At 42.1% G+C, this 27,732-nt stretch overlaps 1 protein-coding gene across 1 annotated transcript; it reads left to right on the forward strand.

The window, feature by feature from the left end:
- Positions 1-2,297: 2,297 nt before the first annotated feature.
- On the forward strand, positions 2,298-27,102 carry FOXN2 (forkhead box N2). Its single transcript, XM_089676474.1, has 6 exons — positions 2,298-2,822; positions 11,145-11,269; positions 14,440-14,486; positions 19,418-19,486; positions 22,685-22,732; positions 26,180-27,102. The coding sequence occupies exons 1-6, from the start codon at positions 2,298-2,300 to the stop codon at positions 26,695-26,697; spliced, it is 1,332 nt and encodes a 443-aa protein (XP_089532600.1). The 3' UTR covers positions 26,698-27,102.
- The last annotated feature ends 630 nt before the right edge of the window (positions 27,103-27,732 follow it).

Raw genomic sequence — 27,732 nt, forward strand, 5'->3', positions numbered from 1 at the left:
CCAAATCATTTAATTTTAGTCTCATCTGACCATAACATCTCTTTCCATGTGGCCTTTCTTGAGGAGTGGCTTTTTTTTTTTCTTGCTCCCCTCCCATACAAGCCATATTTGTGGAGAATTTGAGATATTGTTGTCACATACACACAATGACTTCTCTTTTTCATACATTCCTGCAACTGCTTCAGAGTTGCTGTAGGCCTCTTAGTAGCCTCTCCGACCAGTTTCCTCCTTGCTCTTTCATCCAGTTTGAAGCAAGGTCCTAATCCAGGGAGGATCTGTGTTGTACCAAATATCTTCCACTTCTTAACGAAAAACTTTACTGTGCTTCTAGGCATGGATAAAGCCTTTGAATTTTTTTCTTTTATTGTTATTCAATCCATCTCCTGACATGTTCCTATCTACAACTTTATCTCGGAGATCGTTTGATAATGCTTTGCCACCCATAGTTTATTGTTTGCTTCGGTTGCACTACCATGAACTGAAATGCTCCAGGAAAGCTCTTTTCATGCTGAGCTTATCAAAATGACCACAACTGATCACTGTTGAAAGTCAAATGGCTTTGTGTGTCATTAGCTAAAACTTTAGTTTACAAGGCATTTTTAGGAGGGGGGGGGATCCTTTTTCCAGCTTTGTGTATTATCTATTTTTGAATTTGTTTTATTTTTTTTCCCTGACATGTTGGTGTATCTTTCACTTGGATGTTATAAGTTGCACTGAGTTTTTTTTTTTTTTTATTATTATTGTTCTACAAGATTTTTACTGCCAACAGTTTGCTCAGTGCTTTACAATATAAAGGGAGACAATACAGCAACAATACAGTTCAATACAAGAGGGTTAGGAGGGCCTGATCCTTGGAGCTTACAATCTAAGAGGGAGGGGCTGGTGGTACAAAAGGTAATAACTGGGGGGGGGTGAACTGGTAGGAGAAATCAAAGATTATTAGCTGAAGGCAGAATAGGCTTCCATGAAGAGAGGTTTTCAACGATCACCTAAAAGTGGGCAGAGTAGGCGATAGTCTGATAGATTGGGGTAGACCGCTCCAGAGGATGGGGGAGGCTCTGGAGATGAACATGGGAGGAGGAAACAAGGGAGCTAGAGGGCAAGTTTGTCATGTGAGGAGCGGAGAGGACAGTTTGGGTGAAATTTGGAGACAAGATTGTTTATGTAATTGGGGGCAGAGTTATAAATTGTTTTATATGTTCATGTTTTGAATTTTATTCGTTGGGCAATGGGAAGCCAGTGGAGGGATTGGCAGAGAGGGGTTGGCAGATACAGAACGGTTAGTAAGATGGATAAGTCTGGCAGCAGCATTCATGATAGACTGAAGAGGGGATAGCCTGCGATTCGGTAGGCCAATGAGGAGGGAGTTACAATAGTCAAGGCGTGATATAACAAGGGAGTGAATAAGTTGCTTAGTGGTTTCCGAGGTTAGGAACGGTCGTATCTTGGAGATGTTGCGGAGGTGAAGTCTACAAGATTTGGACAGCGGATTTGGGGCTGAAAAGACAGTAAATGCAGCCGCATAAAACAAAATTGTCTTCATTTCAGGCTGCAAAGCACCATTTGTTTTATCAAAGTTCTACATTGACTGCTTTTAAAAAGTAGACAACTGTAGGGCTCTGTTATTTGATACCGTTATCCACATCCAAAAGACAGCAGACAGTGATGCTGATTTTATTAAAGGATTTGAGAATGTTCACATGATAAACAGAGGATTCACTTCAATTATCAAACTGTGTGCAAATAAAATCCCTGTTTACTTATTTCATCTGCACATTATTGGATAATTGAAGACAATATTCCCATGATTTATCATGTGCACTTTCTAAGATCATTTAGTAAATAAAAGGTAGGTACTTGACAGGACAGCCTCTGTGAGACTTTAGGTGATTTCAGAGCCCTTACACTTAACGCTGGAGTACAGGCAAACTGCTAAATACAGATGAAAAACATATAATTGAACTGTTTACCAGGAAAAGTATTTATATTTCTATCATTCCGGTCCAGAAAAGAGCAGACAGTCTGATGAAGCCACTCTCACTGCTAATGCTGCTCTCTCCTTCTATCAGCATGTTTAACACATTTGCATGCAGATGACATGATTGGCTTCTATTTATTCCTATTTGTTCAATTCTGTTTTGTTTTTGTTCAGGTTCCTTTTGAAATGAGTCATTCATGTAACTATAATAATAAAACTATAAAAAAGTATGTGCTGACATGTTGTATTTACTGTGTCGTATGCACTGCATATTAATCAGTTTTAATGTTGTGTTTTTTTTACAGAGTGATAAGATTGCATGGGTCCGGTTACGGGAATGACTCCTGACAAGAACGTCGAAACTCCCGGAGCAGAGAGAGTTGCAGGCTTGAGTCAAATTGATACAATGGGTAGCCTGCCAGAAGAGGTCGGTGCAGCCAGGCCAAAGGCCTCTGCTGTGGACTGTGGCTCAGCAGATGAAGAGCTGACAAACTTGAACTGGCTACATGAAAGTACAAACCTGTTGAATAATTTCAGCCTTGGAAGTGAGGGACTTGCAGCCAATAATCCATTATATGACATTGAAGGTGACAATTCACCATCCGGTTGTCGAAACACAGAAAAGTCTTCTGCCTCCTCAAAACCTCCATATTCCTTCAGCCTTCTCATTTATATGGCGATTGAGCACTCCCCTAACAAATGTCTGCCTGTGAAAGAAATATATAGCTGGATCCTGGATCGGTTCCCTTACTTTGCCACGGCACCCACCGGATGGAAGAACTCGGTCAGACACAACCTTTCTCTAAACAAATGCTTTCAGAAAGTGGAAAGAAGTCATGGAAAGGTAAGTGATCTCATCTGCATTGACATAACGTTTGCATTATGATCAGAACAGATTAGGAACATTTCAGGTTGGAAATATGTGATTTGTATTTCCTGATTTATTTTTAAAGTCACAAATTCCATGGACTGAGGAGTAACTAACTAACGAATACAGCATTTTAATTAACCCCTTTCTGCCTCCCGGCCCTTTAACTGTATCGAAATGTCAAGAGGTGGAGGCGGGCATTCTGATCATGTGAAGGGGGGAGCTCACGAGTCCTACTGTCTGTCAATCACCGGGTCATGACTGGTGATTGCGGAGGATCTCGGACAGGGAGGAGAACTGTTTGTAAACAAAACAGTTCTCCTCCCTGTCAGCTTACAGTGAAGCACAAACACACCCAGCACACAGTTAACCTTTTGATCGCCCCTCATGTTAACCCCTTCCTGTCCAGTGTCATTAGTACAGTGTCAGTGGGTTTTTTTGTTTTTTTTTAAGCACTGATCACTGTATTGGTGTCACTGACATCCCGTCAGTGACACCAAGTCTGTTCCCCCCAGTGTCAGAATGCCCACCGTAGTCCCACTATAGATCGCTGATCGCCCCCATTGCTAGTAAAAATAAAAAAATTAATTCCAGTATATATACCGCCATTTGTAACTCCTATAACTTTCACATAAGTGAATCCATTTACACGTATTGGGATTTTTTTTTTTTTTAGCAAAGACGTAACAATACATTTTGGCCTAAATTTATGACAAAATTTGATTTTTTTTTTTTTTTGTTTTTTACTGGAAATGTTAAGTAGCAAAAAAGGTGTGTGTGTGTGTTTTTTTTTTTTTCTTTCTTTCTTTTTTCAATAGCGCAAAAAATAAAAACCACACAGGGAATCAAATACCACCGACAGAAAGCTCAATTCATTGGGGGGGGGGGGGGGGGGGAGGACATAAATTTAATTTTGGGTGCAGCGTTGCATGACCGTGCAATTGGCAGTTAAAGGAATGCAGCGCCATAACGCAAAAAATGGCCTGGTCAGGAAGGGGGGTAATTCCTCAGGAGGGCAAGTGGTTAAAGAGTATAAAAATAAGCAGCTTCCAGTATTGTAGCTGTTGACTGTTAAAGATCAGGTACTTACCAGTGACTGGGGTCCAGCATGGTCTTCCCACAGTCAGCTCCTCTTAACACTGCATGTCTCTGGCGTTGCCATCTTGGATACAGGAGACAGCTGTTGCTTCCTGAGGCACTACAGCAGGCACATCACTGCGCATGCGCAAGCTCGCATGGCGCTTTATGAATGATCATGCAGCCTACTGGGTTATGTGACATGTCCCAGGAGGCTAGGGAGGGGCCGGGGTAAGTGGCAAACATCCTCGCGTAAGTGAGGTTTGTGGGCGCAGGTACTGAAAAAAAAAAATTGGTACTCTTTCTGTTCCCCATCCCCACCCTACCCTGTAATTCCTTTTTTGAGTGAAGTCCATGTGCAGCCAAACAAATTTTTTTAATGTTTAGATGGAATTGGGAAGGTAGAACCTCATGTGACCTTCAATTGCTATTTTGTTTTTTGGAAATTGACTCAGAATGTGAAGGGGAGATCTGCAACAGGACACAGATGGCAATAAAATCTAGCAGGGGTTCTAACCTCCCACACTCCATTGGAAAGAAATAATACTTCTTGCTTTAAATGTAACCTCACTTCCTGTCTGTGGAAACCATTGTTACCAGGACACCAAGTGATTGAGAAATATATCTAGCGGAGCCCCAGATAATAGTAAAAATCTTTGAACTCTTCCCTACATTATCCCAAAAAAAAAAGTTTGGATTGAACATACACTTCAGGTTATTAAGCACTGATTAGGATAAATCTGGAGTGCATAACCCTTTCAACCCAAGTCAGCAATTGTCCCATTTATAAGGGTACTTAAATCGTGATTCTGATGCAAAGCATTGCTAAGGGGAAAATGGAATGAAAGGGTTAATTAAGGCTGATTAGGGTAAAGGAAGGGTATTAAGAGGTTACATAGGAACACATTTTAAAATAAATACTTTACTTGCTTTAATGGACATCATGTGCAGATCAAAGGTAACTTTGATCTGCATATTAATAGGACAGAGTCAGTATGGAGATGGCTTTAACATTATGTCGTTCTATTTAAGTAGCAGGTGGGTCTCTAGCCTTCCTTTTTTGTGAAGAATTGTAGAACTCTCAGCTGTGCATAACCAAGGTTAGGCCTAGTTCACACTACCATTGAAAGCAGGCATTTGAGGGGCGTTTTTAACGCTCCTCAGAAACCTATGCAAACTATACCATGGACCGCACACAGTGCTTTTCACATTATTAAAACATGAAGCATTAGTGTCGTGTCTCTTCAAAATTGAAGCCTCATGTCGAGTCTGGAGGAGTTTGAAACCTTTCAATGCCTCCCATTCAAGTCTATGGTGACACACGCTGGCAGGTGGTTGTGGCGCGGTAATAACATTACATTTTGTGATAGGTATTTGTGGTGCAGTTTTAACGCTTGTAAAACGCCAGTCTAACGTCTGTACTAAAGCTCTTTAACACGTCTAACGCCCATACTAAAGCTGTAGGAGTGTTTAAGAGTTAGAGATTTATTCAAGTGTAAACAAGCCCTTACACACAAATATACCAGCATGACGGGTTGACATGAACGAACTGCTGCATATATGGATTACCTGTTCCCAGCGCATTGACCAATCTGTCACTGGCCGATTCCAGTAACTCGCTGTTCAAATCGGCTTAACCCATTGGTGCCGACGTAACACAAATAGCCGCGTATTTGCGTACCTGTATTTGTGCTGGGAGCATTCTCTCTCTCTCTCTCTCTCTCTCTCTCTCTCTCTCTCTCTCTCTCTCTCTCTCTCTCTCTCTCTCTCTCTCTCTCTCTCTCTCTCTCTCTCTCTCTCTCTCTCTCAAAAAAAGAAACCAGGCATAATCCACCTGTATGTACAAAGTAGTTGTGGTGATGTTTACGCTTTTACGAACACATGTCAAAGTTGTAAAATTTTACTTGGGCTTTAAGATTTTTTTTTTTTTTTTTTTTTCTACCCTTAGGCATGAAGGGGTTAAAGGGCTGACAGGAGCCAGTGAAAATGGGTTAATAAGCTCTTGGTTTACAGAACTTAAAACTGACACAAAACCATATCCATTTTCTCCAAAAATAATTTGTACACGTCCTTACCTCTTCTTGAGGAATGTCCTGCTGGCATTGTCTGCTGCTCCCTTCTCTAGGTGCCTCCTTAGTATGCCAGGTGCTATGGAGGAACTGAGTGCATGTGCTCCTGAGCTAGGCTGTATGCATCCATAGATGCACACAGTGGCGGGAAGCCACACTCTCGCTCCCCCACACTGGAATTTAAGAAATCTGTGAACAGAAAGTGAAAGTAAGGGAGAAGAGCAGTGCTGCAGATGATATAGCACTGAAGTAGTGACAGGAGCCAGGTAAATGTTTAGGAATGGGGTGGGTAAAACAGGTTGTGGGACTTTTTTTTTTTTTTTTTTTTTTTTTTTTTACCTGCATGAAGGTAAATGAAATTAAAAAAAAAAATTGACTTTAGAATCACTTTAAATTGCTTTTTATTTATTTTTTTAAATTTATTTTTTTTGTTCCTCCTTGAGCTCAAGAACCTTTTTTTTTTTTTTCCCATTCATTTCTGTTCATTGGAACAAGCAGTTGCATGTTTGTTGCAATCATGTTCACTGCTCTATGCACACTACAGATCCCATAGTGCATCTCAAGACCATAGAGAACATGCACTATATTGCCAAAAGTATTGGTCGGCCTGCCTTTACACGCGTATGATCTTTAATGGCATCCCAATCTTAGTCCGTAGGGTTCAATATTGAGTTGGTCCACCCTTTGCAGCTATAACCGCTTCAACTCTTCTGGGAAGGGTGTCTATGGGAAGGTTTGACCATTCTTCCAGAAGCACATTTGTGAGGTCAGGCACTGATGTCAGATGAGAAGGCCTGGCTTGCAGTCTCTGCTCTAATTCATCCCAAAGGTGTTCTTTCAGGTTGAGGTCAGGACTCTGTGCAGGCCAGTCAAGTTCCTCCACCCCAAACTCACTCATCCATGTCTTCAGTCATGTTGGAACAGGAAGGGGCCATCCCCAAACTGTTCCCACAAAGTTGGGAGCATGAAATTGTCCAAAATGTCTTGGTATGCTGATGCCTTAAGAGTTCCCTTCACTGGAACTAGGGGGCCAAGCCCAACCCCTGAAAAACAACCCCACACCATAATCCCCCCTCCACCAAACTTTACACTTGGCACAATGCAGTCAGGCAAGTACCGTCTTCTGGCAACAGCCAAACTCAGACATGTCCATTGGATTGCTGAAGAAGCGTGATTGGTCACTCCAGAGAATATGTATCCACTGCTCTAGAGTCCAGTGGCGGCATGCTTTACACCACGGCATCTGATGCTTTGCATTGCACTTGGTGATGTAAGGCTTGGATGCAGCTGCTCGACCATGGAAACCCATTCCATGATGCTCTCTACACTCTCTATTGTTGTGCTAATCTGAAGGCCACATGAAGTTTGGAGGTCTTTAGCTATTGGCTCTGCAGACAGTTGGTGACTTCTGTGCACTTCAGCATGCGCTGACCCCACTCTGTCATTTTATGTGCCCTACCACTTGGTGGCTGAGTTGCTGTTGTTCCCAGTTGCTTCCACTTTGTTACAATCCCACTAACAGTTGACCGTGGAATATTTAGTAGCCAGGAAATGTCACAGATGGACTTATTGCACAGGTGGCCACCTATCACGGGACCACGCTTGGAGTCACTGAGCTCCTGAGAGCGACCCATTCTTTCACAGATGTTTGTAGAAGCAGTCTGCATGCCTAGGGGCTTGATTGTATACACATGTGGCCATGGAGGTGATCGGAACACCTGAATCCAGTGATTTTGAGGGCTGACCCAATACTTTTGGCAATATAGTGTATGCAGCCAGCCTGTAACAGGAAGTCGGATTCACAGCAGCATAAAGGAATTCTTGATTTTGATTTTTTTTTTTCTCATCAGTCATTGGATCAGTGACTCCCTTATGAGATAGCCCAGTCCAAGATTTAAATGTGACAAACCACCTCTTTAGCTAAACCTGGTTCTCTTGGGTTCCTTTGTCATTCTATGAAATGTTTGTAAAGCAGGCTTCTATGTGTCCTTATGTACTGTATGTGGGCTTTTTTTTTTTTTTTTGCTTAGAAGAAATAACATTTGTTTGATCATCCGAGGTGCAAAGTGAAAGCTAGAGCATGCAATGAAAGAGTAGAGTACTGAATATTCATGGTTGAATTGGCTGGCACCTTTCATTTTTATTAGCTGCTATCGGGTGGACTGACAACTCATGGGGCCCCCGGGCAATAGGGGATCATGGGGCCCCTGTGTTCTCGACCACACCCAAAAAAGCCTATAAAAAGTACCAGGGGCATCTCATGAGGCCCCCTACTGACCCCGGGCCCTCAGGCAGTGCCCGAGTGCTCAAATGGTCAGCCCGCCCCTGGCTGCTATAGACTTGAGAAGCTTTCACAGATTCTGTATGAATTGGGTTTCTTTATACTGAAGTGAAGGATGTGTCACCTACCTGTTAAAGATAAGAATCCTGAAGTTGTTACTACAAAGCTGATGGTGCAGATTCATCTATATATGGAAATGCTTCCCCCAGCTGCACATAAACAGTTACTGTACACTTGCAAGTCTAGCTATGGTCTCGGATAACCGTCTGGTTTGGGTTGTCATGGTAGCACTTCCTTCTGCTGGCTCTGTTCTTGAGCTTTGAGTAATTTGAGATGAGCCTGTGTTCCTGCTAAACTAAAGGAGATCTTCCTTCTATGAAAGATATGCAAGACCAGCTGTAATCTCTACCAGAAAGAGAGCCTTCTACTGGAATGTGCTGGGAGAAAAAAATCTGAGCTATATTTACACCCTTTCACTGTTAATGTTTGTAAAATCTACACATGGATTTGTACATTGTTGCCTTGTTATGACAGGAGACATTTATACATTAAGTCCTCATGCACAGAGAATGTTTTAAAAACGCTCCTCCTCTTGTCAGCGGTGTATTGGCAGAAAAAAATGCCTGACGCTTGTTTAGGCACGTTTTTTACAAGCGTCAAGAGCTTGGGCATGAATTAATTTCGTTGGCCAGAATAATTATTATTATTATTATACAGTATTTATAAAGCGCCAATAGTTCGCTCAGCGCTGTACATTACAAAGGGGGACAGAACATGTGACAGAACAATACCAATACAATGCAAAACATGAGGGGATCGAGGACCCTGCTCTTTAGAGCTTACAATCTAGGAGGGAGGGATAATAATTTTAGTTCTGCACATTGAGATGAATTAACGCTCAAGCACTAAACACGCCTAATGTTAACGTGTTTTACACGCATCAAACATATTTTTTGCCAAAATGCTCCTCCTCACACTTAGTTTCACTTTCTTCTTGTGCAGATCTATTCCACTCCAAACAATCAGAAAAATATTGTTTCTATTCTATTCACTGAACTTCTTGAAACTTGGCACTGAAGGGGTTGATTCTGTATTCATAGGTTTGTTAGGATTAAGGTCTTTTTCTTAACTCTGTTCATGTTATAACATTTTTGCTGTGAAGAAGAGGCATGTGATCTCCGCTGAGTCAAATTCAGTTTTGAGAACTGCAAAAGTAAACTGAGCATCTGTGATAATCTTACAAAAACCTCTGGAAGAGCATGACATTGTGAATGGATTAATGGAATTTATTTACCAAAAAAATTCAACATATACAGCCTTATTCTACATAATTAAAAAACTAATCTTTATTTCATGATGGAATAACCTTTGGATGGTAATATATTTTCCTCAAAAAGCATTTTATTTAAAAAAAATCCGATTTAAATAAAAAAAATCGGATTTTTTTTTTATAAAAAATCATTGATTTTTATCCACCCTGGACAAAATACTTTTTTACTGTGTAAATCAGGGGTGCTCAGCTTTTTAAAAAGTGAGGGCCACTTAAGTGATTTGATAACGGTCCTGGGTGACAATTAAATGAAATAGTTATGCTATTCAAAATAAAAAATTCTGAACTAATATTTTTCTCCTGCAGCTGCTGAGAGGAAGAGAAGCTGGCTTTCAGCAAATGGCAATTGCAGGAGGAAAATGGAGACTATTGGTTCATGTATATGCCAACCTGTTCGGGCCCCCTGGAGCATGGGTCGGTTTCTCCATTGAGACCCCAACGCTGCACCAGTGGTTGGGGTGGGTGGGAAGGTTTACCATCCCAAAGCCACAAATGTAAAAGAGCCCTTACTGTCCTGAACTCCTACAGGGCTGCTTTCACAATGATGCTCTGAAGTTTACCCGCACGGGCAGCGCCGTGCACCTGCGGGTTATCTGCTCTTTGCCATAGACTTCTATTATGTCTTGCAGATGTGGTGCACTTTCAGAAAGCGCACCAAACCCGCAGGATATAATATTTATATATGTTTTAGCAAAAAAATAAAAAAAAAAACCCAGTGGTGATTAAATACCACCAAAAGAAAGCTCTAAAAATTTAATTTGGGTACAGTGTTGCATGACTGCGCAATTGTCATTCAAAGTGTGACAGCGCCGACAGCTGAAAATTGGCCTGGACAGGAAGGGGGTAAAAGTGGCCGGTAGGCAAGTGATTAATTCATCCACTGAAAGTGCTTAAAAAACAGAGTTTAATGTCACTTTGAAAATGAAAGTTAAAAGCTGATTGGTTGTCAAATATAACTGCTCCAAATTCTTTGATCTGACTGCAGTACATTGAATTTAGATTGCTTGTTAGGGTTCCTGATATTTGACCTGTTAATCTCCATTAATATTCCATGTCAGGTTGACTTTAAAGCCACTCATACACTACTTTTAGAATTTGTTTTTTTTTCTCTCCAGTATGCGGTCTGAACAAAATAAAATCTAGGCAATTCATCCATCCTTGCTATAGAGTGTTGATAGATGAATTCCAATACTGGGCTATTGTACTCTGACAGGACTGGTCCTAGGGCCAATGTTCAGTGTCCTTTAGAACCAGTGATGTCATGCAATATTCTTCCACGTGATCTGATAAATGGGGCGTTTTTACAGTTGTGAATAAAATGGTTCCACCCAATGAGACTGCTTTTGTGATCACTAGAAGGTTCCAGATTGTATATTTAGTACAATGGAAAGCAGTGTTGTGTGTTTTTTTTGTGTTGGTGTCTAGTTAATTGGCTGAACAGCATGTCAGTCAAACCCATTGGCATATTAAGTGCGCTCAGTGTAAATAGCTTGTTTATGTTCTTACCTCCTCTAATTTGCAGCATTGCCATCTGTTTTTAGGTAAATGGAAAAGGATCCTTATGGTGTGTTGATCCTGAGTATAAGCCCAATCTAGTCCAAGCTCTGAAGAAACAGCCGTTTTCTGCAGCACTTGCTTTGTACACCCCTCCTGCCTCACCTACAAGGTAAGCTGCTAACTAGCACTACCAATACAAATGAATGTCATCTGTTTAATAAATAGGATGAAGCAGAGGAAGATTCCCCTTCCTTTAGGTTAGGTTCTCATCTGTGCGGGTGGTGCCGCTGTGGATCTGCACAAAAATCCATGCAGCCACATTAACCGCACAGAAGAATGCGGACCCGCGGGCCGGTGCCACTAATTCAAATGGCATAGCGCCCACACTGGAAATCGCAACCACACTGGGAACTGAGGTTCCCATCCGGGCTACAGTTTCCAAAGAAGTGCTGGAACTTCTTCCCTGCATGTCCCTGGGCCTGGGAGTCCATTCAAATGAATGGGCTCTCAAGCCCGCGCAAAACGCGGCCCGTACGGCCGCATTTATGTGAACTAGGGCTTACTTGGCATCAGCAGAATGTGGCCTCTACTTCTTTACTATCTAACAGAGGAAAGGAGCACATGGCTGGTGAGCTAAACCTGATAAATCTCCAGCACCCCATTTTGTTAACCAACAGAGAAATGCAAATCCATAGTGTTTCAGTGCTTGGATTAAATCTAGAGGTTTTGATTGAACTCCAGCCAAGGTTTATTGCAGTGAAATGACGACACCCTGCCTGCTCCCACCAAAGGCATGCCCACAGCAAGCTTCACCCACAGCAAGGCTTAATCATCCCTCTGATTAAAGCAGAACATCATTCTTCATCAACAATGACTATTTTTAATGCTTCTGCTGCTAGCATTAGTAAATAAATAGGAAAGTAATATTTACTGGTTTTAAATTATTATTTTTATTATTATTTTATAATTTTTCAGTTACTTCTGTGTTTCTTGCCTAAGCAAATGATGTTCTACAGGCAAGGAGACTTCTGTAGGGGAAGAGGGGTTTTCTTCACCCCTCCTCCCTGCATGCCTGATCTCAGGGCAGGTGGATTTCAGGAAGAAAATGCTACATAAAGCATCTGCCCTTACTCAAGATGGCCACGGGCTAGAAATGCTAGGGGGGTATTTTTCAAAGTGCATTTCTCAGCAAAATAAAGCATGGAGATATGAATGGATGGGGGAGTTTGCTTTGCATATTTAACAATGAATTAAACAGCATTTTAGCTTTGCGGTGCTCAGATGCAATGTTGTTCCGTGTTAAGGTCTGCTGTGGGTGAAACATGTGGGGGGGGGGGGGGGGGGGGGGTAGAGGGGCATAATTTTCTGTGTCACTGCAATAAACATTGGTGTCTTTGGTGTGCAATCCATTATTTGGGTGGTGAATTACAGTGGAGAAAGACTGAACTCCAGGGCCTTGGTACCTGGCTGATTTGGGGGAATGGAGGAAGATATTGAGAGGTGAAAGGGGTTGGGTTCATCTAGAGGTTTTGAATGCATTCATTTTACAAACCTATAGGAAGCCACATTAGCGCACTTTTGTAAATGACAGACCTCCTTAAAGCGGAGTTCCACTCACTCTGTAAAAAAAAAAAAAAAAAAAGTCTGCAGCTACAAAAACTGTAGCTGCTGACTTTTAAAAATATGAGCCACTTACCTGTCCCATGATCCCACGTAGCCCCCGCCACAGCCTGTTTCACCTGCCTTCCTGTATTCCAGGAGGCTGGCATCTTCAGTGTGGGCACCCGGCTGTGACAGCATGCGGCTTCACAGCCGGGTGCCCACTGCGCATGCGTAAGTAGCGCTGCACTTCCTGAATGGCCCCATCTTCTGAGACCTGTCACGTGTCCCACAAGACTACGAGGAGGGAGGGGGGAGCGGGTACATGTCAAATTCGGGTACCCGTCCCCCCGCCAATCTTAATGGGGAGGTGGGGACTAATCTTTAAAGCGGAACTTCCCCTTTTGGGTGGAACTCCGCTTTAAGGCCAAGTTTTTACACTAGGTTCAGAAGCGGGCGATTCCAGAGTGTTTCTGGAGCTCCATGAACTCCTGTCAAAACTACATGCTTTGGAACGCCCAGTGTTCACATTGTTTTGTTTAGTGTTTAAACTTTACCTGACAAGTGTTTATTTCCAGCGTTTGCCACTCCACAAGCGCTTCCATTGATGTCATTTTAACGCAGATGCGCCACAAACACCCTTATGGCATTTACAGCCTGTTTGAGATGAGTTTTGAAAGCGTTAGTAGCCAATACAAAAATCCATACAATAGAAATCCAATGCAGAGAGGGTGTCTGCCAAGTGTTTTTTTTAAACTGACAAACGCATTGAAAACTCGCTGTTAATGCATTGGGTGCAACAATGGGCGCTCAAAATTCCTTGCATGTCTAAATGAGCCCTGGTTCAATGGAAGCACCCTATTTAGGTATTGCATACTTCCCAATTTAGGTGTAAAAATGGGACCATATTATAAGCATTTATGTACCGCCATGTGTTTTCTAACTGAAGTGGTAGGCACTTATTTCTGCACTTCAGAAACCCCCCTCAGGTGTCGGTGCGCTCATTAATGGCTGTGAACCAAGCCATCATCGGACAGCTCAATTCGCAGACCGTGTACATAGCTTATCTGAACAATCAACTTTTGTTCACCTGGATGGTGCCGACAGGAGCAACCACCATTCAAATTCCATTCGATTCCCACAGAAATTGACAGAAATGTTAGCCGTATATGGCCGTCTTTAAACTGGTTGCAAAACCTTGTTTGTTATTTGAATAAAAAGAAAAACAAAAATGTCATATTTATATGCTCTGTGTAGTCCTGCTATATCCTGCTGAGTTCCCGCAAAGCAAGCAGTAATCTTGCGTTCTTGCTCCCAAGCCGGCCCTGTATGTCCATAAGACCTACAGATTGCGCCTCGGCGCTGTCCTCTGCTCCCTCCTCACTGGCGGTGATTGCCAATGGCTTCTGCTACTGTGTGTCAGCCAATTAGGAGAGAGAGACCTGGGAGCGCTGAGGCTCTCGTGCACAGCGCTGGATCACAATCAGAGTCCGGTAAGTATTAGGGGGGCTGGAGGGGGGGGGGAGCTGCACACGGAATGCATGAATGTAAAAAAAATCCTTCAGCCTTTAGAATCACTTTAATGATCTTCTATATCTTGAAATGTGTTATATTATCTGGATCCTTCTACTCTGCCCAGGTTATCCAAACATCATTTAATGTGATCATCCCTATCCTTTGTAGATCGCACACATTTGTACCAGACCTAAATGATGTCTTGTGTTTTTCCTTCTTCTTTAGTGTATCTCCTCCCCTTTGTCAACAGAATCAAGGACACTCTGTGAAAGGTATGTACATATTTACACTGATTACAAGGACAGATTGGTTTTCTTTATTGCGTGTTAGGTTTCAGTGTTTGGGAATGTTTTATATACTTTACCAGAGACCCTTTTTTTTTTTTGGGGGGGGGGGGGGGGGCACACATGCTAAAATACAGGTTTTTACATGAAAATGCACCTAAGACTTCTTGTCAGAAAGCAAAGGACCCATAGAATAAATTCATGGTGGTAGTTGCTTTATCTATTTCTGTAGAAAACAAAAATGCATTTCATTTTTAGTGCACAGAAACACAATATTGTCTCCAACTCTTCTGTACAATATAAAAGATGAGGCTGAGTCAAGTAAATAGATAACAAAGATGAAAAACTATAGCTGGCCATACATGTATAGATTTTTTTTTTTTCAGGGCTCGTTGCATATCAAAACCATGTGTTTGAAATGTTGGGTTTACAGACTCTGTATATTCCTGATATGTGCCTGCAGTATCATGTACTTGTATGAAAAACTATCCTGTTCTCTTTGTATTGCTTCCTTTGTGTGAGATCCCCAGTGTTCCTGCCAGTCCCTCTGGTTTTCAATAAAAAACTGACCACCCTAGGCATGGGGGACATAACATGGTCAATTCTCTAGCTGTGGTGGGAACTCAGTGTGCTCTCCTTCAATGATCAGATGTGTCCTGACACACCCCCTCCCTGTATAGCCATTCACTGAGAATTTCAGTGTGCTGCTGTTTCTCCTCCCCCAGCTCTCTGCTCTCAGCTGCATAAAGTGAATGAGGGAATGTGATCACTTATATAACATAGAAAAAAAGGTGTCTGTGTGCAAATGTTTTGCCTTTTCATTTTTGTTTTAAACTGAATAGGTTGTTTTACAAGGTGAGGGTTTACATATACTTTAAGCTGCATTTATTCAGTGTTTTTTTTGTTTTTTTAAATCCTCATAACCACTCTTCTACGACTGCCATGTATATTAAAATTGGCACTACACAGTGCACTGCTACCACAGTGGTAGCGACTTGCTCCTGTGCCAAGTGGCTGCCTTGCTGCTTACTGAACACTAGAGGTCATTAGTTCAGCATGGGCACCATTCAGAGAACACTTTACTTTTCTCAATGAATGAATAATTCCCTGATTGAGTGTGATGTCACCTCCCTGTCTCTGTACACCTTGTCAAATCAGAAAATGCTTTGCATTCATTGAGAAAAGCAAAGTGTTCACTGAATGATGCCTGTGAAGCTAATGGAAATCACTGGAGTAGCAATGCCTACTACAGTGATTTCCAGATTCCATGGGTATGGTATACATTGATCAAAGCTAGACCAATCTAAATATGTAAAAATTGCCAGACCTGGAATTCACCTTTTTAAAGTGTTTTGTTTTGTAAAGGTTGAAGGTTTTTAACATTCACGCTTTGTATGCATAAAGGTAAAAAACCTCCTGTGTGCAGCTCCCCCCCACCTAAAGTCACCTGAGCCTGATCTCGGTCCAGTGATGTGCAAGAGAGCAGCGTCTCTCCTGGGTTTCTGCCTCCTCATTGGCTCAGACACAGCAGTGGCTGAGCCATTGGCTCCCACTGCTGTCAACCACAGCCAGTGAAGAGGGAGTGAGGAGTGCGGCAGAGATGTACACTGCTGTGTTTCATGGACTCATAGAGTGGGGCTTGAGAGTGAGCACGCACCAGTGTCCCCATTGCAAGTGGCTTGCTATGGGGGCACTGCACAGGGAGGAGGAGGAGCCAGAAGATCTGGCTGGGGATCTGAGAAGAGGATCGCAACTGCTCTGTGTAAAACCATTACATAGACCAGGTAAGTATGACATGTTATTTTAAGAAAAATAAAAATGAACCTTTAGTATTTCTTTTAATGTTCATACACTGCACACCTTGTTGGCACCTTTAGTGTACCATGCCACCAGTTCAGTCCATGCAGTCCCCACAATGAAATCTTTATTTGCTTCACAAATTTGTAAAGCTTTTACGAAGTGATCATACTGGATATAATCTCTTCAGGAGAGGAGCAGTGGGTATACATTGAAGTAGGTGTGTTGTATTCGAATTGGATTGGCCCCCACACTGTCCTGATTTTATGCAAAGTTTTGTCTGCAGTATAGTTGCTATGGAAACTGTAAATTTAGCTGAGTCCTGAAAAATGTTCTTTTACAGTTTAGGCATAAGCTTGTGTACATGGTAACGTGAGAATACAGATGGCTAGAACGTTCTGATACTAAGGACACAGGATCGCCAGCCAGATTATGGTGCGGAGCCCTGAAAAAGCCACATTATTTCTGTACAGTGGTTTTTGAAGTACATTATTGGCTTCTTATAACAGAATGTATGACAACATACTTCACGCTTTGTCTTGTGAAAGCACAAAATGTGCAGATGCTGTAGTGGTAACTTAAGCAGATCATGGGTAATTCAATTTTCTTTCCTCAAATCTTTGCTCGATTTCCCCATCAACACTGTCAATCAGTGCTCATGGGGGAATCCTTCCCATGCTCTGTTCTGTCAGTGGGGAGCCTTCCTGGCTGGCAGGATAAATGATTACTGACAGCGGCTATAGCTGCCAGCAGTAATTGCATAAAAAAAAGACAGGCTGGTTGTACCCAAGTCGATCCAATCAGCCTTTCCATAGATGGATAGAATCTCTAGTGGTCCCTGCTGAACCGGCTGAATTTCGATCACTGTATGCCGGCTTTATAGTCTTTGGTAGTTTCCAGTTGTCTGCCTCCTTTACAATGCATTTCGCCCCTCCGAACTGGTTATGACACGGCTTGTAGGGTGGGTTCCCTTCTCCTTGGGTCCAGACTACACAGCGACTTGCCTATGTTGCTTTCACCAACACGCAAAGGCAGCTCAATGGAGGAAAAAAAAAAAATTTCAAAAACATGTCCTTGTGCCTTCCTCTAGGGCTGGTCCTTCTCTATAGGAGGAATCAGAGGCATATCTTAATCGCATTGTCTCCTTGATCAGCATGTGCTGATCAGTACAGGCTGGGTCCTCGGACACCAAATGACGGTCAGGCATGTATGTAGGTGGTAAACATGATGGGACATCTAGTCCTGAAGATTATAAACCATAATACAGGAATTATGCTGTGCGTGTTCTCCAACAGGAAATTCGGGGAAGCGGCGCACAGGTGGCTAGAGAATGCTTATCATTTTGGCTTAGAAAAGTGAGTTTATTTTGATATGAAGGTAAATGTTATAATTTTGTACAAAATTCAGTCATAGTAATCTGTTGGTGAAAAAATGGGAAGCTTTAGCACCATCTTGTGACACCCCCCATGGAAGGATGTATATTCAAGTTTTTAACGTTCACAGGTGAAGTCTAGAATCCTACGCAAGTTCAGCTGGCAATGTCTCTAAATCTGCCTATTCTTTTGATGTGTTTTTTAAATAAAAGCTTTCCTTTGTCCCCGTTCATAAAAGGTTCACCTAGCTCCTTCCCGGACAGTAGTATATGCTGCCTCTTTCTCTCTCCCCCCCCACACTGACTAGCTGTGGGGAGGGAAGTGAAATACCTGGTACTTCCCAGTATGGATGGAACATGTGACTCCCTCCTTCTCTTGTTGACTCAGCACGGTTAGAGAAGGCTGGAAAATTAGTCTGTAGCCCATTCTATGCTCCTACTAGTCTGGTGCTTACACAAGGCTCTTCTTCCTCAGTTGCTGCAGCTGAACACTGGTGGAGAAGTGAGAAAAAGTGAGCATGTGCTGCAGTACGATCTGTCTTTTTATTGTAATGGGCAAGTTCACTGGAAAAACGAAGAGGGGAAGAGGATGAAGAGGGGTCAATTGGGCCTGTCAAGACTTGTATATAATTCCGGATGCCGTTATTTCTTCATCTGTAATTTTGACACATTTCACCACTGATAACATCTGCTCATGAATTTTCCCATAGTAGGCTGAAATGTTCAGGTTGGTTACTTAAAGGTCCAATGTTGATGGACTTTTGTTTGCTTCAGGACAGTTCTCTCCTTATAAAAGTCTATTGGAGTGCAAAAGCAGCTTGAAACAGGTTAAATGCAGGTCAGCTGGGCTTAGTAAAGTAAATGAGATTAAATTGATGGAGGAAGCTGTAGCCTCACTGAATAATAAAGGGGAAAAGTTCCAAAAAACCTTCTTTTATGAAGTTGATTTCACTGCTCTCTTGGAGCAATACATAAGACCACTCCGCATAAGGAACAATAGGGGAACCCTTCTGCATGTAGGGCCACATCTACCAGTGGTATTGTCCTGCTGCAAATGGCAAGATGGACCCCCCCCCCCCCCACTGCCCCCATCACATACCCAACATCCCCCTCCCCCGTTTTTTTTGTTTTTTTTTTTCCCCTTGTCCCATTGCTCTCTTTTTCTGTTATTGATGTTTCTCTTAGAGACCCCCAGATTTGCCCCTGGCTCTTCTGGAGGGAGGTTCCACCAGTCTTACCATCATTGGTGCCCCATTGAGGGCCCACGACTTGATCATATGCCTTGAATACATGTTGAGAGGTGCGTCGACTCCTTTCGGGGGACTTCTACCCAGCCGATGCCGGCTCATGATTTCCGGTCAAACTCCATTGCCTAAGTGTCAAGGCTTTATAAGGATAATTGTTTGTAGTCCCCTGGAAGCAACTTTGAATCGACAACCAACTCCAGGATTTCTGTTTTCTCTTATGTGTCACCTGTTTGGACATTGATCAGAATGTCTCTCATAGTCCGTGTTGTCTGTTGCCTTACTCTGCCAATTTTTAAGTTTTTGTGGTGATATTTTGCAAGAATCTAAAATAAAGAATTGAATATAAAAAAAAAATATAGAACAGCTAATGTCCAGTGCATCTGCAGTGAGTTTTAAATGTTGATCGAAGCTTGCTGCGTTTGCCCATTTAAGCTGGTTAACAATGACCCGAAGGTGTTCATACTGATGCAACACAGCAAACCATTTCTCTTTTTTTCTTCCAGATTCCGACATTGACGCTGCCACTGCAATGATGTTGTTAAACAGCTCTATCAAGCATGAAGCTTTGGATTGTAAGAATTGCTTTTATTATTCAGTCATGACATTCTGGCATAGTTCCTCGAACACTTTAAAGCAGAGCAGTTTTAAGTTGCAGTTTATTATGTTTGACTAATTGTCTAAATTGTGATGTATAGGCAATAGGACTGATTTACTATGGGAGTAGAGGCTGTTCAACTCATTCACTTACATTTATTAAAGTAGGTGAAGTGGTGTTCACTTTGAATACCCAATCCTGTGTGAGGGAAAATGTATAAAAAAACAAATGGATTTTTGCTAGCACACGATGGGGTGTTCAGAGTGAGCCTCATCCTGTTTGCACTTTGAGGCATTTTTTTTGATGAATTGGGATTTTGCATTGAACTACCACACCACGAGCCTAATGCTTGTTGAATGGTCCTATTGACCTCAATGGACGGTGGTACCATCTGTCAAACTCGACAAGCTGGGCTAAATTTCCTTCCACGTGTGTACAATTGCTATCCCCTCTGGTTGCCATGTTGGGTTTCTGGTGGGTGGTTAAAACATGTGGTTCAGCCTTTTGTGTGGAAAAGGTTTTGACCGGACGTCTACTTTTTAAGACTAACTAAACTTAAAGTATAACTATAGGCAATTTTTTTGTCATTTTGGATAGAGTAAGGGAGGGTTATAACCCCCGTTGGTTAATTTTTTCATCTGTGTCTTCAATGGGGAGACTTGCCTTCACTTCCTGTCCCATAGCCAAAACAGGAAGTGCGAAAATCTCTGCAAATTAAGGGAATTGTTAGGGAGCCTAGGTTTTGCAGAACTTGTTTTCCCATTGGAAGATTTTTCCACTATTCCTTTTCTGGGGACAACCCAAAATTTGGGGTTTCTTTTACTTTAACTTTCGATTATAATGGTAAACAGGACAAATGAAGAGGGGGAATCTCCCTAAAAGGGTACAGACAGCAATAAAAAATGTAACAGGTGTTCTAAACCTCCGATCCGAAGTCCAAAACTTCAAAAAAAAAAAAAAGTTGCATTTTTAGGTATTGTTTAAACCTCTTCTCACCCCATTCTAAGCCCTATATGAACAACTCTGTAAAGGAAAGATGCCTTTACTTACCCAATGTAAGGGTGCTGTGGTCTGGTCATCTCCCCACTTCTCCCCTATGACCGGCTTCAGAGGAGAAGAAAGGGCAGTGACAACGGTTGCAGTGCCTGGGCGGTGACATCACCCATAGACTTACTATGGGGCATCCTTTATCTGATATCTCTCTCCTCTACACTAAAGGCGTCACTAGGACCTGATCACATGACCAGACCGGAGTGCCCTTTGCTTAAATAAGTATAAGTATCTTTCCTTTACAGGGTAGTTAGTATAGGGCTTAGAATGAGGGTGGGAGCAGGTTTAGGGATTTCTACTTTAATGTATTTTTCAGGCAGTACTGACATATACACATTATTGGTGACCTGGGAATGTGATACTTTTAAAGCAGAACTCCAGGCAAATGGATAAATCCACAAACAAAATGAATATATGGGAGCCTCTTTAGTCGCTGAAGGATTTGTTTATCCAGTCCTAAGATTTACACAGATCTGTCGCATGGCACAGCCTTGTCCAGCTGGGCAGTTACTTGATTTTTCTCTGCTGCTGTAGGTAACACTTACAAGGTCTTGTCTCTCCCCCAGCCTGTGACTGGACAAGGAAAGGAGAAGCAGCAGACAGACTGCTCCATCACTCTGCTCTTTCCTGCTATTGGTATATTTTCTGATGGCACATGAGCACTGCAAGATAGTTGATTGGCTTCTCAAGCTACTTGCTTGACTTGCATTGAAAAATACATTTAATAATGTAACAAGGAACACAGAGCTGCATTAATTTGTTATTTTTATCTGCCAAGAGTTCAGCTTTAGAGCTGATCACATGTGTGGTGTGGATTGAAGCTCAGGTTTCACAGCTAATTGACAGTAGTTGTTCAGCAGTTCAGATCAGGTTTTCATCAGGTTAAGGACAGGATTAGCTCAGGATTTTATCTTGTTCACACATATGCAGTTTAGAAACGGTTCCCATAGAAGTCCGTAGCCTATAATCTGCACCTGAACCTGAAGGCACTGCTCAGAAATCAGACATGACTCTTTTTTTTCAATCCGCACTGAATCCGTGCTGCCAGTGCATCAGACATATGTGAACAGGCGCCATAGGAAGCAATGTTATTTCCCATGCCTTGCAGATTGGATGTGGTTCAACCCGCATATATGTGAACCGGCACTCGGCGGTTCATGTCAGGTTTACATCAGGTTCAGGTCAGGATTTTATCCCGTCCACACGTGCGGTTTAGAAACCGTTCCCATAGATGTCAATGGTCTGTAATCCGCACCTGAACCGGACCACACTGCTCAGAAATCAGACAGGGCTCTTGTTCAATCCACACTGAATCTGCACTACCAGTGCATTGGACATATGTGAACAGGCACCATAGCAAGCAATGTTATTTCACATGTCATGCAGATTGGATGCATTTCAAACCACATCCAATTCGCATATATGTGAACCACCACATAAAGTGGTTATAAACCTCAGAAATGAAATATAAAAAAAGTATATCCCTCTCTAGTCTGTTTTTGTCTCAATTAAAAACCGTGTTATTTCTGTCTTCTGCTTCGTTCTTCTGCTATCAGCATGAATCAATTCTGACCATCTTTTCTGACACCAAGAGAAAAATGTTGAGAGGAGGGGCTTCCCACCAATTGACAGCCTCAGCTCTGCTCTTGTGCGCTGTGTGAAGGGGCATGTGTCTCTTCCCTCCAATCAGCTGTCAGAGCTCTTCACACTGAGCTCTGTAGTGTGCGATTTCAACTCTCTGCCCCCTTTTTTGTGAGTTCTCAGACAAGCTTTGTAAATTCAGCACTTTGGATGTAGAAAAGAGAGAAGACTGCAGATACACAACTTGTATAGGAGGATCTGTTTCGTCTCTGTATCACCTGAGGCCAGTCACTTCACTGTGTATATGTCAGGGTTTATAACCACTTTGTTTTATAGTATTGAAAAGACTTGTTGATCCTAAGGATTGCTCTGTCGGATATAGTTTGAGTGAAGCATCTTTAATTCTCTGTGTATACACTTGTTTTCGCTTTTAAAATGTATATCAAATAAATGTAGAATACTATAAATCCCATGTTCACTAATCAGACTGACTTAAAATAAACATCATCATGTAGATATCAATGTTTCTTTATTTTTTATAAAGGTGTTTGCTGTACTGTTGGAGAGGATGTCAAGATAGAGGGAGTAGATGGTAAGTCTAGTCACCTACTGGTGTGTTTTTGTTTTGTTTTTTTTTCTCTGTTTTACACCCTGAACAGTTCCTGAATACACAAGGCTATACATCAGTATTTGAATAGTGGGCATTGATAAATCTAAAGAAAGGATAGCCTTTCATACACATAGCAACCAGGTTGTTCTCTTGATTCGTCTGTATTATGTTAGAAACCTGCAGACAGAATTATGCTGCTCTGCACAACAGCGAAGTCAAAAAGGCCCCAACAACAGTAACTAATTCCGTGTGTGTGGCGGTCTCTGGCCTCAGTGCTTTCTTTGTCGCTAACCTTTTAAAAAAGCAGACCGTGATGTCCGGACTCTTTAATTTCATGCATGTTCAGGTCTGAGTTTCTCAAATTGTTGCCCAATCTGCATGGTAGGCAGCTAGCTAGCATTTTCAGGAGGGGGTCTGTTAGCATACAGATTAAAGTGGGCAGTGGAAAGTGTTTTCAAGCCAGAAAAACTGTGGCGCACATTGCAAGTCCAATGAGCTTTAGGCTCTATGCACACTAGCATTTTTTTTTTTTTTTTAGCTCAATAAACGCTGGTAATAGCATCTTTTTAGTAGCGATTAGCGGTTTTACGGTACATGTGGGGGGGGGGCTGTTAGCGTTTTAGGAATGTTTAGTAAGGTTTTTTTTTTCTGCTCTTGGACACTGGAGCTTAAAAAAAATGCAAATACCCTTAAGTAGTGTGCTTGGGCACATAGGAGAACACTATTTAGCTTCTAGGAGCAGAAAAAGAATGCTAATAACAGCTTTTGGAGCTTAACCTCTTCACGCTGCCGGATGAATGCAAATGTGCGGCCTCCCAGCATCTGGGCCTAGGCGCCGAGCGGCTGCACATTTACGTTCTACTAAAAAAGAACATATGTGCTGAGAGCGTGTGCCCTGCGCGCTCCCAGCACACGTCCGGTATTCACGGAAAGGTCCCAATCTCCTCTTTTGATCGGGACCTTTCACGATCATGTGACGGCGTGTCACGGCAGTCGCATGACCCAAACCCCGCTCCGCCTCCCGGCTTCTGAAACCCTTAAAGGGCCGGGAGGCGCCGGCATGAAGGGGTTAAAAAAAGCTAGTGTGCACGAAGCCTTAACCACTTCCTGGCTGGCACATGTACATAAACGGCTGGACAGGAGCAGTGCAGGAGCGGGTTGCCGTTTATAAACGGTGCCCGCATTCACAGCCTGTGCGCACTCCCTGGGAGCGTGCAGCACCGTGACCCAGTGCCCGCTGTGTCCTCCGATCGCTGAACGGGATTTCTGTGTGAGGTTCCGATTCATGTGATCACTGATTTTGCCAATCGGTGATCATATGAATAGTAGTAAGCAAGATGTCACTTCCTGAAATCTGTGTATGATCAGAGGTCACATGGTACAGGGCTAATCACAGCAGCCTCATACCATGTGACAAGCTGTGACCAATCACAGCTCTCACAGTAATTCTCAATTACTGCAAGAATGCAGTCAGAGAGAAGGAGAAATTATTGCTTTTATAGCCTTTTATGGGTGTAAAAGCAATCCGTGTAAAAAAAAAAAAAAAAAAAAAATCTCCATCACCCCCAACAAGGTGACACTGTACTGCTAGGGTGACGGTATGTTAAAAAAAACAAAACATAATATTATAAAATTTTTGAAAAATAATTTTTGGTTATAAACTAATTGAGTTTGTGTTTTTTGTTTTTGTTTTGTTTTGTTTTTTTTGTTTTTTTTTTACTAAAAAGATAACTGAATAAATTTTAGCCAAGATTTATGAAGAAATATTATTTGCAAAATTTTCAACACTTTTGGACTTACATTTTTATATAGCAAAAAAAAAAAAAAAAATCCCACTGGTGAATAACTACCACCAAAAAAAAAAACCCAGCTAAATTCATATGGGTACAGTGTTGCATGACAGCGTAATTGTCATTCAAAGTGTGATAGCACTGAAAGCTGAAAATTGGCCTGAACAGGAAGGGGGTGAAAGTGTCCGGACTTGAAGTGGTTAATGAGCATGCAGAAACATAATCTCTGCGATTTAAACTGGAATTTCAGTATCATACTAAGGCTAACCCCCCCCCCCCCCCATTCTAAACCTTTTCCATCTAACCCTGTAAATAAAAAATCCTAATACTTACCTATTCTGAAGCCACTTCGATGTCAGAATCAGCTGTCAGTGGCGGCATCTATGTATAGGAGGTAAGTCTATGGCATTTGCACCGTTGTCTGCTTTCTCTCCCTCACAGAAGTCGCCACTGGAGACCGGAGCGGCTTCAGAATGGGTAAGTATATAGATGTATATGGATCTTTTCTTTAAGGGTTAGATGGAATAGGTTTAGAGCTGGGATGAGAGTAGGTGCAGCCTTAGTATGAGACTTGACTTCCACTTTAAGCCCTGGAATGGGTGAAACACATTAGCAGTGTGGCCTCTGCAGTGTGTGCTGCATGTTCTTACATGTCCATTGAAGCTCACTGGTCTTTTTAATGTCATTGGTGTGTGGTCCCTTCTTTTTTTCTTTTTTTTTTTTTTTCTTTTCTTTTCTTTTCTTTGCTTGAGTGGAGCATGCATGGAGCAGGAGCGGGCTCCTTGGCTTTGGTACCAGGTTGCACCGCATGACTAAGTCGCTTGTAAGAGACACTTTGGAGTGGTGATACATGTACTGACCATCTAGAAAATGGTTGGTGGGTTTCTTTTTTGTTTTTGTTTTTTTGGGGTTTTTTTTCCTGTTTTTCTGGATAAAGTGGGGAATGGTTAAAAAAAGGGTTAGGCAACCTCAGCACTCCAGTTGTGGTGGAGCTACACGTACCATGCAGCATTGAAAGACTGAAGGCCACAGCTATGACTTGCTGAGGGTGATGGGATTTGCAGTTTCAGCACAGCTCAGGTGCTTAGGTTGCATATTACTGGCTTAAGGCCTTTTTGTTTTTTTTCCTGGTCCCATTGGGGAGATTTCCCTTCATGGATAGCTGTTGCTTTTTGGGCTTGAGTTCAACTAGAAACACCCATAGGGATTCTGTTCAGTTCTTCTACATTGACTACACAGGAAGTGAGGGATAAATCTCCCCGATGAGGACTTAGACAGCAATAAAATGTTCTAACTCCTTTCCACTGTATTTAGAGATAACATTTTGGGTTCAGTAATACAATGCAATAGGTATGATACAATCCAATCTGACCTGTAACTGTAAAAGGTGGCTGCTGATTTAATGATTTCAGGTCACTGCACCTGAAATATTGCTTTTCTCTGCTGTGTATGGTAAATATGAAGTGGGAGCAGAAAAATAACCTGGTGTGAGGTGCACTTCCTGTGTTCTAAATTACATAGCATTGCAGATTTCCAGGTGAATAATAGGAGTGACATCTATATTGGTGCCTGTAAAGAGATGTGGAATAACTTTTTCTTTAAACTGTTCTAATAGCCCATGTCTTGTGCTTTTATGTAGGCCAGAAGCCTCAGCCTCATAAGGCGGTGCTGCCTAAGAAACGCAATTACAGCAGCGCGTTCAAACACTGTGCTTCTCTGTCTCTCCAAGAGAACGATTCTGCAGTCATCAACATCGATCCCAAAGAGGATCACAATTACAGTGCCAGCGGCACAGACTCTCAACGATGTGAATCGCGCTCCAGCGTGTCTTCCCTGTCCTCTGTTGACGAGGTGTACGAGTTCATCCCAAAGAACAGCCGGGCAGGAAGCGATGGCAGCGAAGGGTTTCACAGCGAGGATGACACCGATATGGACTACGAGGAAGATGCACTTGGCGACAGCGGCTACGCCACCCAGCCCTGTTTAAATTCTAGCAAAGAACAGCATGGCAAAAAACTGCGAAAAGAAGCCTGCCAAGATATTGACGACGAGCTTAAAGAGGCCGCAGGATCACTCCTCCATTTAGCCGGAATCCGCACATGTCTAGATTCTCTTTTAAAAACTGCAAAAGCCCAGTCCCAGAAGCATAGAAAATAGTGAGTTTGTCTGCCTGCAAAGTTTTTGCTTTAATCAGTTGTACTTTCTTTTCCCTCTCTCCATCAACTCAAAGCGTGGCAATATTTTTCAGCCAGTTTTTTTTTTTTTTTTCCCCCTCTAGGAGATTGAAGCCATAAAAAATGAGGCTTATTTTGTATTTGTTTTGCTTGTTCTCAGCTAGCTTGACTCATTTGTTCTCCCATGATTACTGCCTTAGAATAATTCACAATTTTTAAAAACATTTTTTTGTTATGTATCAGGAGTGCATGGCGTTCAAACTTCCCAAAAATAAGCTATGTAATCATATTAAAATGTACCTGACTCAACGGATTCCTGAAATCATGACGCAACCCCCACTGTGAGCTGCTGACTTGATATTGATATGTTATGTATTTTTTTCTTGTTTTTTTTGGACATTACGCAGCAAAGTGATAAAACACTGCAGTATTAGGGATACTTTTGCCAATTATTTATACGTGTGTTAGTAACAAAGGTGCTGAGTGCACATGAGTAGTAGAACTGTAAAGAATTTTTCCCCTCCTGTATTTCATATGGACTGAAAGAAAAATTGCAGCTTGCTTATGTCCATTTTGGTTTTTGATAATTTGAACACCAGACTGAGATTAACTGAAAGGTTTTCATCTGTACGCATATTTCTAAAACAACTGGACGAATTCTAGGAGCCGGGTCGCCAAGGGGCCCATAAAATCAAATATACAGCTGGTGCCTATTTTTCTTGTTCTCAATGAAGGCACTGGTTACCTGACCTATATATTGGCTTTCTAATTTGGAGTAGCCAGCTTACAAGAGTTTCCAAGAGTTTGCCCACCTCTGTTAGAACCATTTTATTGTGTTCAGCCAATGGCTTGCAAATATTCTACTTTGGCATTCTCGCGCGTGCGTGCGTGTGACTAACCACACTCCATTTGTAAAATATAGTAAAAATAAGTGCATGCTAGTTACACTGGTTGAACATGGCTTTGCGCATTAACCATACTATGACATGTCTGTGCTGTCACAAGGCTTTGCTCTACA

Source organism: Staurois parvus, unplaced genomic scaffold (genome assembly GCF_062004578.1).
Source record: "Staurois parvus isolate SC_StPar_1 unplaced genomic scaffold, SC_StPar_1.0 ptg000169l, whole genome shotgun sequence".
NCBI lineage: Eukaryota > Metazoa > Chordata > Amphibia > Anura > Ranidae > Staurois > Staurois parvus.

Bases quoted from the DNA above. Each gene is read 5' to 3' on its own strand.
- FOXN2 (XM_089676474.1), top strand. From the start codon at position 2,298: ATGGGTCCGGTTACGGGAATGACTCCTGACAAGAACGTCGAAACTCCC. The intron at 2,823-11,144 runs GTAAGTGATCTC...ATCTGTTTTTAG, and splicing joins TGGAAAGAAGTCATGGAAAG to GTAAATGGAAAAGGATCCTT. The intron at 14,487-19,417 runs GTATGTACATAT...TTTTTCTTCCAG, and splicing joins TCAAGGACACTCTGTGAAAG to ATTCCGACATTGACGCTGCC.